The 13,271-nt window shown below is 42.1% G+C and overlaps 2 protein-coding genes across 4 annotated transcripts in view; one reads left to right on the top strand and one right to left on the bottom strand.

Moving 5' to 3' along the window:
- The window catches only part of SGPP2 (sphingosine-1-phosphate phosphatase 2), a 54,116-nt gene extending 52,149 nt beyond the window's left edge, over nt 1–1,967 (top strand). For all 3 annotated transcript variants that reach the window (XM_066598885.1, XM_066598897.1, XM_066598890.1), the window contains one exon: nt 742–1,967. In XM_066598885.1, the coding sequence (XP_066454982.1) occupies nt 742–1,284 (543 nt within the window). In that variant the 3' untranslated portion in view covers nt 1,285–1,967. The remainder of the gene's footprint in view (nt 1–741) is intronic.
- A 2,671-nt stretch (nt 1,968–4,638) lies between these two features.
- FARSB (phenylalanyl-tRNA synthetase subunit beta) overlaps nt 4,639–13,271 on the bottom strand; it is a 63,219-nt gene continuing 54,586 nt past the window's right edge. The window contains exon 17 of the mRNA XM_066598872.1: nt 4,639–5,332. Coding sequence (XP_066454969.1) covers nt 5,181–5,332 — 152 coding nt within the window. The 3' untranslated portion in view covers nt 4,639–5,180. The remainder of the gene's footprint in view (nt 5,333–13,271) is intronic.

The following is a 13,271-nucleotide window of genomic DNA, read 5'->3' as shown; positions in this document are numbered from 1 at the left end:
CCGCCGTCCCCCGAATCTTTTGGCACGAGCGGGCATGTACTCGAAAATGGCAATACTCCCTCGAGTAATTTGCCTTAGCGAGTACGCTCGTTCATCTCTAGTGCTGACCATCTGTGACCCTGGAGCCAAATCCGGTCCAGAGTTTAACTTATGCAGTGCATTATGCCTTTTGTAGAGTGTAATAGGTTTGAGCTTATGGCAGACTGGAAATTGTTGCTAGGTCTTTGGCTGCCAGGGGAACCTATTGCATCATAAAGGGCGATTGGTGAAAGAAGGAGCCCCTCCCTTTGATTCTCCGGTAGATATTGGCTGTAGCATCTAAGGGGTTAAATGGCTTAAATCGGAGGTTTTTCTGATCTTGGCTGTCAGGCAGCTGAGCTCCTGCTCCTTTAAACCTACCACAATGTAAAAAAAGGCTTATGAATAGGTTTACAGCCCTCAACTGACTGCCAAAAAATGCATATTGGTGGTCCCTAGGGTTTAATGGGGGCATAATCCAGCTCCGTGCATAGGGCAGCGTAAGCTGAAAGTACAGCTCTAACAACACCCACCTGATACAAGTGTACCACCAGTCAGCAGAAACTGGACATATATAAAGGTGCTAGATGCCAGTAAGGCCCGTATCAAGACCAAACCTGTTCTTAACATTTAACCCAATACCTGCATTCTGTAGCACCAATGCTTCTAAATGAATCTATGCATGGAGTACATGGGTCTCATCTTTCACTTTTCTGTTCACAGGATGTCATTTGTGGAGTTCTGATTGCCCTGTTGTTTATAGCAGTGACTTCTCCGATATGGGATTCAATGGATCATCTGTTACTGACCAACCCCATATGTCCTGTATGTGCCGTTGTTGCTGGCTTTCTTCTGAGCTACAACTACCCAAAGTTGGACCACTACAGCACGACCAGAGCAGACACCACCGTTATACTTGGGGTGGGTGCAGGAACCTGTGTAGGTATTTGGATCACCAATTTGATAGGACTGACTTATGTGCCTTCTGGAGTGTTCCCACTTGGCATTCCTCTAATAACTTATCCCATGCTGCTTAAGCAACTACTGAGGTTTGTTCTTGGGGTTACCCTTTTAGTGATCACAAGGTACATCATGAAGACACTGTCTCTCAAGGCATTGGGTTTATGGTACAAAGTCTCAACGCAGGATGTACTGGTTAGGCAAAGGCTGGAAATCGAGGTCCCCTATAAATTTGTGACTTATACATCAATGGGTGTGGTTGCCACATCACTTGTTCCTTGGATAGATTATCTGTTGGAATTATAAGTGCCCTCAAAAAAGCAGACGTCGGAGCCAAATGTCAAAGATGAATCAGTCCAATGCCCAGTCCTGTTCCAAAAATTGTCTTATAAAAGCACAAATTTGAAGAAGTGTAGTCCACGTGGATAATGGACTCCATGATGATTCCATAAAAGACTCCATGATGATTTCCACTCCTCTTCAGCGATCTCAACCAATGCAAGAATCTCCACCACTATTTATACAAGATGACATAATGGACACTTCAAACTTCTTTAGTTCTCTTCTTTATGGACTTGAAGGCTCTATTACAATGTTGCCAAAAGAATGATTTTTGCTGGAAAAAAAAAAAATCACATCCATTTCAGACAGTCTTATTTATATGAATGGATCTCGGATCTCGGCGCACAAAGGCCAAATATTCTATATGCACAAAGTGAACGTTTACAGTATGTATACTGCACTGAATTTGTATTACTTGTCTGCCTGACGCCATATCATTTACAGATGATGTAATGAGTGGCTTATGAAGCAGCAGTATATTGTTTGTCTGATCTCTGTTCTGATATGAATGTACCCAAAGCAGTGTATAAACTTAAGAGTTTTTGATGGAGATCAAACTGTTAAGGCGACTGTACACATGACCCAGATGGTGAGTTGTAAGTCTACACCGTACCTGCTCCAATAAAGTTATTACTGCATTTCTATCAGATATTGTACATGAATATTAGATGGGTAAATCTGTTCATAAAGTTATCAAAAACTTTGTGATATACATTAATAAAGCCGAGAGGAAGCACAAGAGCTGTTGCTGTCAAGGCTATCCATGCGACTGAGGTTGAAGCTATATACACCCTCCTGCATATGCCCCCTGCAGTTTGGATATATGTAGGTATCCACAGCATATGCAGTGGGCTCAGAAGCTGACCCGTTCCATACACAACAGGTGTCGGCTGTCTTTGACAGCTGATACCGCCTGCACCAGGCACGATCAGAGATAAATGTCGCTGCCAATTCTGACCGTGGTATTTAAATGTCTCAAATATCCTTGTGGCAATAAGATCGCGGGCATGCTGTCCGGGTGACGTTGGCCCCCAGGGATGCAAAAATTGTTTGTCTATTAGGACATGCCTGTGGCATGATTTTAATAAGCATGTTAAACTGTATTATAATGTAATACCAAAGTATTACATTATACTGTATAGGTGTTCAAATGATCACAAGTTCAAGTCCTATATGGAACCTAAAAATTAAAAAGCAAAAAATAAGTAAAATACAGACTTAATATTTTTTGTAATTAAAAAATTGGTATTGCTGCATCTATAAGGGCTCGGTCAGACGAGCGTGGTCTAAACCACGCTGCTGTCATCCTGAAAAAGATCACGTGACTGGGCTGCTCCTAGCTTCGTGGAACAGCCCAGTCACACATCTGTGATGCGGGCAGCCTGCTTCCACGGCTTCCATAGGAGCCTATGGAAAGCATCTTGCACCACGGAGCTGACAGGCGAGTCGGCACTCCCTGTCCATTCTTTTTTTTTTTTAGAAGCGCCAGATGCTGTGCTTCTAAAAAGGGTCCGTTTGAGCGCTTCCATAGCAATCTATTGGGTCCCATAGCAGCATGGTTTACACGCTGCTGTAGCACATGTAAACCACGCTCGTCTGACCGAGCTCTAAAAGGTTTAAATTCATTAAAATATATTAGCCCTGCATGATGAATAGCTTTAGAACCAAATATCCACAATGCCAGAAATGCGATTTGTAGGTCACCCAATCTTCAAGAAAGAAATTAACGAAAAAGCGATCAAAAGTTGTACGTACCCCAATATGGTAACAAAAAAACTGCAGGTCGCCCACAAAAAGGAGCCCTTGACGAAAAAGTAAAGTCATAAGGGTCAAAATATGGTGACAGAAAGCAATTTTGTTTTTAAATGCATTAAGCATTACTAAATAAAAAATGTTTGGTATTGCAGTAATCGTACTCACCCACACAATAAAGATAAATATCATTTTTACAGCACTGTACAAACACCCCCCAAATGGTGTAACTGTGTGTGTGGTTTCCCTCCCCCCCCCCATTTAGAAATTTTTCAATGTTTTCCAGTGCATTATTTGGTACCACTAAAAAATACAACTCGTCCAGCAAAAAACAAGCCCTCATGTAAATATTTCACCCGAAAATAAAGCTATGAGTATTTGAAAGAGGAAATTGCAGAAAGCGACCTGGACACAGGAGCATCAATGACCCTTTGTCATGAAAGGGTTAATTTTGATGGGATACATTTTATAGTGGTAGTCACATGTAAGCGGATATTGCTAGGTTGCATGCCTCCGTATAAAGGCTCATTCCCATGACCGTATGCGTAAAACTCTGCGTGGATCAGCCAGTTATCGCAGCTTATCTCACGCATGCTGTCATGCGCAGTGTGAACTTTTGTTTAAAAAAAATTGTGCTTTGTTTCATAGCGGAATTGCGTCTGCAGCGCCGCCCATACGCAATGTATTGTGTATGGCCAGTGTTTATTACGCAATCCACAGAAAGCAATAGGGCTGTATGTGCATAATACGCGGTGAATACCGTAGTAAAATAGTATGTTAGGCTGAATGACAACACTGTTCAATCCAGTTCAGCTTGTTTCAACCCCTAGTTGACCCAGAGGAAGGCAAAAAAAAAACCAAGAGGCAGAAGCTAATTAGCCCATTCCGGGGAGAAAATTCCTTCCCGACTCCATAATGGCAGTCAGGATAATCCATGGATCAACCTTTGATAGTTTCTACCTCAATGTAAGACCCGGATCAGCAACCTGCTGGTCACCTAATGTCTATGTCCTGTAATATCATAGCACTCTAGAAAGACATCTAGTCCCTCTTAAACTCCTCAATGGATTTTGCAATCACCACGTCCTCTGGGAGAGAGTTCCACAGTCTCACTGCTCTTACAGTGAAGAACCCCCTTCTGCATTGGTGATAAAACCTTCTTTCCTCTAGACGTAGAGGATGCCCTCTTGTTACCGTCGCAGGACTGGGTATCAACAGATCACGGGAGAGATCCTTGTATTGTCCCGTCATGTATTTATACATAGTTATTTGATCGCCCCTTAGCTGTCTTTTTTTCCAGGGTGGATAATCCCAATTTTGTAAGCCTCTCTGGGTCTTCCAATCCCGTCATTCCGTTTATTAATTTAAAATAAAAATAGGACATGCTGCGTTCTTTTTCACACATTTTCATGCAATGTATATACGCTAATGTGAATGGATTAATGAAAATCAATGTACTTTCGCTTACTCCATTCACCGTGTACTACACTGTTGGGAATAAGCCCTTAAAATTCTCATCTTGTAGCCACGTGTTTTTAGGGTGACAATTATAACACTACACCGCAATGTAATAAATGTACTTTATTGTGAAGCAGGAATAAATAGAAAACTCCTCTAGGTCAGGGTTGCTTAGCCGATGCTAGAATGTGTTGCCATAAATATGCAAACCATTGCCAAAGGCCATGTGAGTTGGCTAGCCCTTATAGGTTACAGTCCATTTCAAAGAGTAGACCGTACTATGAGAGGTCTACAGAATACAGATCTCCTCCTCTTCAGCACCTCTTCCAGGGCTCCCCGTGCACGCAGATGCAGTCGTATTCCCAATATTCTGTTGATATAACGCAGGTATGATGTCACTTGTTACACAGGCCACCGCTCGTAGTCTAAGAACTAACCTGGAGAGCACGTATGTCTGAACCTGTCACAGTCTTAATTATTCTGCCCTAAGACTAAGTTCACCCTGACATAACCTAGATCATGAATGTGATGACCAAGATGAGAATGATGGCCAAAGTTGTTTTTTTTTGTTGTTGTTTTTCTTACTAATTTTTGTATATCTCCCTCGCCTCCTTTCTCTGACCAAAAAGCAATTTCCACAACACATTATATCACAAAAATGGCTCTACATTGATTTCTAGGGCTGAGCAAGGCAGAGTCAAGTCAAATTTAGTGATGACATCGGGGTGCAGGACTCCCAGTCTTCCTATGGTTTTGCCATTGGCCAGTATTTCCGCACAACGACCAGGGAAAAAAGCTGGATCTGTAAAAAGAAGAAACTACAAATTACTACATCTTAAAAGCATTGCCGGTACATATGACATACACTCTGTAAAAAACAAAACAAATCAAGCCTCTAGCCCCAACAGAGGTTCCCAAACTTTTTTTGCACCATAAACCACTAGCCTTTTCTTTTTTTTTGCAGACTCCCTGCCGCACACGACCAGGTCAGATTCCGCATGCAGGAGCCCTCAGCGGAATTCAACCCTATGCCCAGTTGGCATCCGCGTGTACCTGTCACTCTTCTTTTCTCTTCTGCAGATAGTTGCACGGTTTGTCATCGAACCATCCACGTCCTTTCGGCAATGTTAATTGCGGGAAGGGCCATGGGTTGGACGGCTTCGATTGACTGTAATGGAAACCGTCCACGCAGAATCCGCCTAAAAATACAACATGCTGTGCTCTTTTTTTTTTCCCTCCACGAGCGGAAAATCATAGTTGATTTCCACTTGTTTGCAGGAAAAAGCTTTTTTTCAATAGCATGCTATGGGTGGTATTTGCCGCAGAATTCGTAGGCCAGATTTCGCAATGCAAATCCTGCTGTGTGCAGCCGGCCTAGTATTGAATTTTCCTTCACTTATCAAATGGGTTTTTTCCCAGCCGACACAAGGCTGCTTACCAAGATAGGGTTTTTTTTTCTTGTAGAGCAGACAATTGTGTTAAAAAAAAACAAAAAAACGTACAGTTTTTATTCAGATCTTTACTGAAAAGACACAAAATGCAAGTAAATATCTGGATTTGGGATGAAACAAATCAGAACCCAGTAAAACTCTTCCATTAAATGACTCCACAAATAATGCTGTTATTGGGAGAGATGAGCCGGATGCTCTGATAGCAATTGGTCAATATTTGGCTTCCCATTAGTGAGGTATAGCCTCACATCTCCGCGTCCAGTGACTTGCAATCATTTTTTTTTTTTTTGTAAGAAGATTGGTGACCGCACTAAACCCCCTTTCCATGAGGAATGAAGATGGAAAAGATAACAAAAACTTTCTTGCAATAGTCCATAATGCAGGATAAGCAACAGGTACGTGCGATACGTTGCTGCCGGTATGAAAACTTGTAAAAACATACACATGAACACAGCACATCACAACGCAGATAGGTATAGTTCACGCAAAACGTCCTGGGCTCCGGCGGATCACGTGAAAACGATGCGCAGTAGAAGCTTGACTGGTAAATCAGCTACGGCGCAGGGCTGTTGTGTCTACAGCCAGAGCCCAAGAAGTTTTGTGTGAACTCTACATAAACAATTTTATGAAATATCAGAGGTAAGTAATTTCGATGTCTATTATAAGTATTTTGTACACCATCTGTGTGAGGTGTATTATGTCACTTACAGAACGCTTAAATTTGGAGCATGACCTGCCTAAATAGGGTCTGCTGACATGGACCCTCAGCAAGTCAAAAATCAACCCCTGGGGGTCCATATAGAGCACTTTGGGAAACACTGCTCTAGAAGGAGTTGTCGTTTTGCTGCAAAACGCAACATGCAGATATGCACTTGATTAGAGCTGTGGTGCAATTATATGAACAGCCTTGCCATCTGAGGCCCTAAAAGTGGTTCTACCCTTGTCTTATAAAAAGGCTCTCAGAGGATCCATGGGTGTAGTGACCTCTTCTTCCGCCGTAGAGCTTGTTGACCACTAGATGCCTCTATGATGGAGAGAAGAGATTTCGCCCAGTTAACAGAGTCTGAGAGGGACGATTATTGGAATGTGAGAAACTGGATGGTCGTATCAACGAATTGCCACAACCTGGGCCGTTCTGACCAGACTGTTAGGAGGTGCTGGGACAAGTGGATGTGTGAGGGAATGCACACAAGGCAACTGGGCTGAGGACGCCCTCAAAAGACCACCAGCAGAGAGGATTGTCTGACAAGCACGAGCACCTCCAACTGTTTTGTTGTCCGCCAACCAGAGACAGGTGACACCACTGTTAAACCCCTGTGTCTCTTTGAACCATTTCCAGGCACTTGACTTAAGGTTATTTGGTCTCATAGCGCCCATTACATGTACTGCCTTTGACATCCACATTTGCAGTGGGGTCATGGAAGAAACTGGACAACTCTGGAGTGTAACCAGGTTGTCTTCAGTAACAAATCCAGGTTTATTTTGGGAACAGATGATGGCCATATTTGTGTCTAGAGACCTAGGGGCAGCACACAGCCCCCACTACTGGTATAATGGTCTGGGGGGCCATTGCAAACAACAATCAGTTACCTCTAATAGTGGTACAAGGGACAATGACAGCTACACAATATGTTCAGAACATCCTGCAGCCACGTGTTCCTCTCATGGCGGCTTCCAAGAGGCATTTTCCAGTAGAATGATGCTTGGCCACACACAGCAAGGATGTCATGGGAATGTCTCCGCAACATGGTCACATTTTCGTGGCTTGCCCGGTCGCCAGAATTATCCCCAATAGAATATGTATGGGACCCTCTGGGATGCCACCTTTGACAGCCTATGAATTTGCACGATCTAGAGGCTCAGTTGCAAAAAATATGGATTGATATGCCACAGTATACCATGTGGCACCTCTATGTCTCCATGCCCACCCATATCACATCTTACATCCAAGCTAGAGACGGCCCAACAGTGTACTAGAGCCTCCATATCCGCCCATATCACATCTTACATCCAAGCTAAAGGAGGTACACTGGGGTACTAGAGCCTCCATATCTACCCATATCACATCTTACATCCAAGCTAAAGGAGGTACACTGGGGTACTAGAGCCTCCATATCTACCCATATCACATCTTACATCGAAGCTAGAGATGGCCCAACAGGGTAATAGAGCCTCCATACCCACCCGTATCACATCTTACATCCAAGCTAGAGGCAGTACAACAGGGTACTAGAGCATCCCTCCAAGAGGTCAGTTTTCCTTAATAAATTCTCCTTTTACTCTGATATTGTAATCACTTACTTATATCAACGTTACAATCGCACAGAGAAAGTTTCATTCTATTCCGACAACTCCTTCTAGGTGCAAGATTTTATTTGACAATGAGTCTATATAATTCTACATGGCAGTAAAATATAACGTCATTGCAAGAGCAATGTACCACAAAATAAAAATAAACACTAGTAAATAGAAGTCCTTAAATATTTGATTTGATTAGTGTCTTAGTGTCCGTTTCTGGGAAAGACGCTTAATATAGCTGCTGTTAATGCAACTATAGCAGTAGTCACTTAAAGGGCTTCTCAGGGACTTTTACTGTATTAATGACATGTTTAGTTGATTGTGGGGGTCCATCCCTCGGGATCCCTACCAATCAGCTGATTCCTGAGTCCGCTGTCATTGGGGACAGCGCTGTCTATACTGCAGCAGTCCAGTTTGGTACTGCAGGAACAGCTTCCACTGAATCCAATAAGAGCTGTGCGTGCAGTACCAAACTTGGGCTGCTGCAGTGTTGGCAGTGCTATTTGCTTCCAGGGCTAAATGCACTAACAGCAGGCCCCAGGATCAGCTGATCAACCAGAATCCTGAGTGGCAGACCCCAAGATGATCAACTATAGGTAGTCTATTCCAAGGACATGTCATCAATAGTAAAAGTTCCAGAGTACCACTTTAGAGGGGTTTTCCCGCTAACTAAAATTGCTTCACATCCACTCTGTACTTCCTGGTTGCTGATGACCAGGACATGTGACTGCTGCAGCCAATCACTGGCCATAGAAGGTCACTGCTGTAGCCAATCACTGGCCGTAGAAGGTCAGTGCTGCAGCCAATCACTGGCCGTAGAAGTCGCATGTCTTGTTCAGCAGCAGCCAGGAAGTACAGAGCTGCTGTGAAGCAAAATTAGGTAATGGGTAAACCCCTTTAACTCAGGCACTTCAATAACAAATCAGCCTTGTTATGCAGCAGTACATAGGAAAGTAACATCACTACACAACCAGACAGTTACGGCAATCAGTACTCTGGTAAAGCTGGTTGGCAAACTCTCTGTTGGCCACATTGGAGGTCATTCAGCTGTCCCAGAAACAGATCTATTTTAAAGGAGTTTCCCTCAAAACAAATAATGATAAATGTTTGACAGGCATTACATATTTATAGGGTCTGGCACCCTTAGTAATACAGATATGGATCTGAGACTATATATTTCCCTCTGTCCAACTGCTTGGTTTTAGGCTGCATTGACACAGGGAAATATTCGTGCGACTGCAAAACACAGAGGTGAAAAGAACCCAGAATTCTCAGTGGGTTACTCTGCATGAGAGATTTTTTTCACATCTAAGATATGCTGTGATTTTTCGATCTTGCTCTACGTGGTTTTTCCCATTTCAGCTATTGGAACAACGTACTATTTTTTCATGCACAGCTAGGCGAATCACGCATCACAGAAGGCTGAAAATCGCAGGATTAGGAGTGCAGTATGGGTCCAATGTTCTTGGATGTATGTCACACTCGCCTGTGTAAATACACCTTCACTTGGATAGCAGTTCCAGTGGTGTCTAAGGCCGGGCGCACACTTACTGTGCGTGCGAGTTGAACCCGAGAAACCCAGGCGCAATTTGCATCAGACAGCACAAGGACACCTCTCCGTGTGCCATCTGATTTACACGGACAGAGCCCGTATACATATATCAGCATGTCCTGTTTCTACTCCGTTATATAGACAAGAATTGGATATGCAATGAGTTTTTCTCACGCACGAAAAAAGGTCAATGTGCATAGCGCACAGGCTTATAATAGGGCCATACCATAGTGTGGCGGAGGCCTAATCGAAACTTTTCTTCTTTTCCACTCACATAATACTTGTGCTCCGCAAAGGCTAATTGATGGGGCAGTTGGGACGGCAGCTCCTGTCACTGACTTTAGCCCTGGCGGCTTTCTTTACACTAAACATCAGAGCGCTCCACAGGACCCACCGGTAATTAGTTAGCATCTCATGGTAATAAAACAGCCCAGTATGAAGCCCCTCGATGTGCTGCGCTGATACAAGAATCGCACATCAGGAGGACAAGTAGAAATAATTGGAGTAAAAAGAAAGGACGTGCTACTATGGAGCCTGACACCAGGAAAGAGCTGGCTCCAGAAACACTTCTTTTTGGGGGTATTTACTTTGGAAAGAAGTGTGAAATTAGTGTATCTAGCAGACAGCCGGCAATAGCTGTGAAATGGGCTTAGGATCCACCCGCAATAAAAGGTTTAGGATAATACCAATTCAGCCCGTGGCTCCATTGCTTCGAGAACCTATACTGATAATTAGGGCTTTGTTCTAAATACCCAAGAAAAAGTGACAAGCTTTCAATTATTGTAAAGACAAAAGAAGCAACATCATCCTGCACACTGATATTCAGACAACCCACTAGGTAATACATATATAGGACAAGTGTAAACATTAACCATTAGGGCCAATACAAAATACAGCGACCAGCAATGCTGGGCTTAAACATATGTAGTAACATCTGGCATCCTTGTTCAGAACCAATGGCTGCAAAATACAAAACTGCAGACGTTGAGTAAATTTCTCAACCCCTCTAGTAGTAGAACGTCACGAGTGACTTCAAATGTGCTGCGAATATAATTTCTACATCTGTACTGAACGCGTTATTAACTTCAGGAGAAGATGTGGAACTCAACAGCTTGGAAGGGTTTTAGATTATGATAAAGTGGAATAATGGGAGATACCAAGAAATATATTAAAATAAATAAACCCACCACCCCAAGAACAGTATATATATATAAAAGGTGACCATACACATGAGACGGGAACAGGTTGGTGGTTGAACAATGCCGATTTCACAGATACAGCCATACACAGTTCGGTTATAGTGGGCGGCAGATGACCAATCTATCTGAGAAAGTTCTTTCAAAGATAAAATATCTGAACGCACTAGTAAATGGAGTTTGCATCCACTAAATAAACCCAGGTGGTCTATGAAGAATTACTCTAATCAGTCACAAAGCTGGTGCCTTTTTCTTAGTTGAAACATAACTTTTAATAATGTATTTAAAAAAGAGAAACAAAACCCTAGCATGTTCGTAATATATGAGGTAACCACCCAGACAAGAGTAACCCCATTCTCCAAACTCTCCCTGTAATGCCTTATGCTACGATACAGAGCAGTAGGACAAGTAATCGTTGAAATAGAAAGGAGACACATTCTTAGAACACGTTACAAAAAATAAACTAAACAGGTTCAGCAACCAGGCAGTCAACTCTCAACTCCCAGATGGCATAGGTGTAGAAAAGATAACCTAAAAAAGGTAAAAGGTTCAAACTGATCATAAATACAAGCAACAATAGAGTTTTGTATGGCAGAAGGTCATTACCCCCCCCCCCCCCCCCTCAAATAATGACCTAGACCTGGAAGATGATCACCAAGCACAGCTATGTTTCACATAACTAGGTTCCAATGAGTTTCCCCCATTCATTATATAGTAGGGCATTGCAGGGAAAGGATAGGGAGGGGGGTTGCTCTTGTTGGGGAAGTTGCTCTACTTAGGTAGTAGCATAATAAGGAACATGATAGGGTTTCTTTTCTCTTTTAACTACATTATTAAAAGTCACATTTTATGTGATAAAAAGACATCTGCTTTGTGGTTGATTTGAATTTTTTTTTCAAAAGACATCTTTCGTGAGAACAAACCATTTTTCATTTGATGATCAGATGAAAATTTCAAAAGCGGCAGCTTTCTTTACAGACGATGACTATATGTAAAATTATTATCCATGCTTATAATTCACCCTATGTAGGATTGTTTATTTTTATCAAATTAGTCTAATCAGTATGGACACCTTACGTCTAGAAGTGGAAAAGACCAGAACACTCCCGATTATTACTGTAGGCCTCCTGTATCAGCACAACATTAAGGTTCCACCCTCGCGCAAAAAGGTTGCTAACCAGCACACAAAAAATAAAATAAAATCTAGCAATGTTGGATGTAAAGCTTTGCAAACTCCTGTGATGCTCAGAGTTCTAGTTAGGATAACCATGGTCAGGCTGGGACACTTGCCCGTATTAAGTTGGCATAAATGTGTCTGGAATACACTCGTGTGTCACCCGCCTAAGGCTAGGGCTACACAGTCAAGTCATAAATGTAAAACAACCATGCAACAAGAGGCGTTTGCTTTGAAACGTGTTATACCTGCTGGCTTTCAATAAATGAGGAATCGGGATCATCTCATTTAACTCAAAAGGAAAGTTGCACTATGCTCTGGTGTTTTTGGAATCAGTATTCTCACTAGCCCTTACGTCCATTTCTTGAGTGTGGGGTGTTTTTCTGGGCTGGCAACACTTTGTCTACTTCCATCAGTACCATCATTCACTGACCCTCTAAAGGTGTTATAATATAAAATACTAATTCTTTAATTTATGCATATATATATAATGTATAAAACACAGACATAGACCTAAGAGGAGTGCTGGACCTTTTTTTCTTGAGGCCATATTTTTGGTCCGTGTGCTGTCTGTGTATTCACACAGACCCATCATTTTTGTGGTGTAATCTGTGTCGCTAGTCTTAAAGTAAATTAAAAAAACCCTTAATAATTTTTCAATTAAAAAAAAAATTAATTCTCTCCAAAAGTGCCTGAATTCCCAATATAGTTACGGCAAGAATATGCTAGTGTTGAGGTCCACCACCAGACAAGTACAGAATTCCTTAATGACAAAAAGTCATTCGAACAATAAAGAAAGAAGTAGTAGTAATTGACTTTATTTGCAGAAAGCAAAACCAAAAACATTTTAGAATCAAGGTCTACATTAAAATGCCTAAATATGGCAAATCGTTCATGCCTGTACCGCAGACCCGGCAACAGAATACAGCAGCTTGTACTCCGTCTATATAAATCTACAAAAGGTCGCAAAAAAGTATAATATGGGATTCTTCCAAAAAAAACAGTAAGTACCAAAGAAAATGGAGGAGAATATATACAATAATAATAATAAAATGTTCTAATTCTGTTAA

This window comes from Eleutherodactylus coqui, chromosome 1 (assembly GCF_035609145.1).
Source record: "Eleutherodactylus coqui strain aEleCoq1 chromosome 1, aEleCoq1.hap1, whole genome shotgun sequence".
Lineage (NCBI taxonomy): Eukaryota > Metazoa > Chordata > Amphibia > Anura > Eleutherodactylidae > Eleutherodactylus > Eleutherodactylus coqui.
The sequence above is the reverse complement of the archived record's forward strand: the minus strand, read 5'-3'. Positions and strand labels throughout refer to the sequence as shown.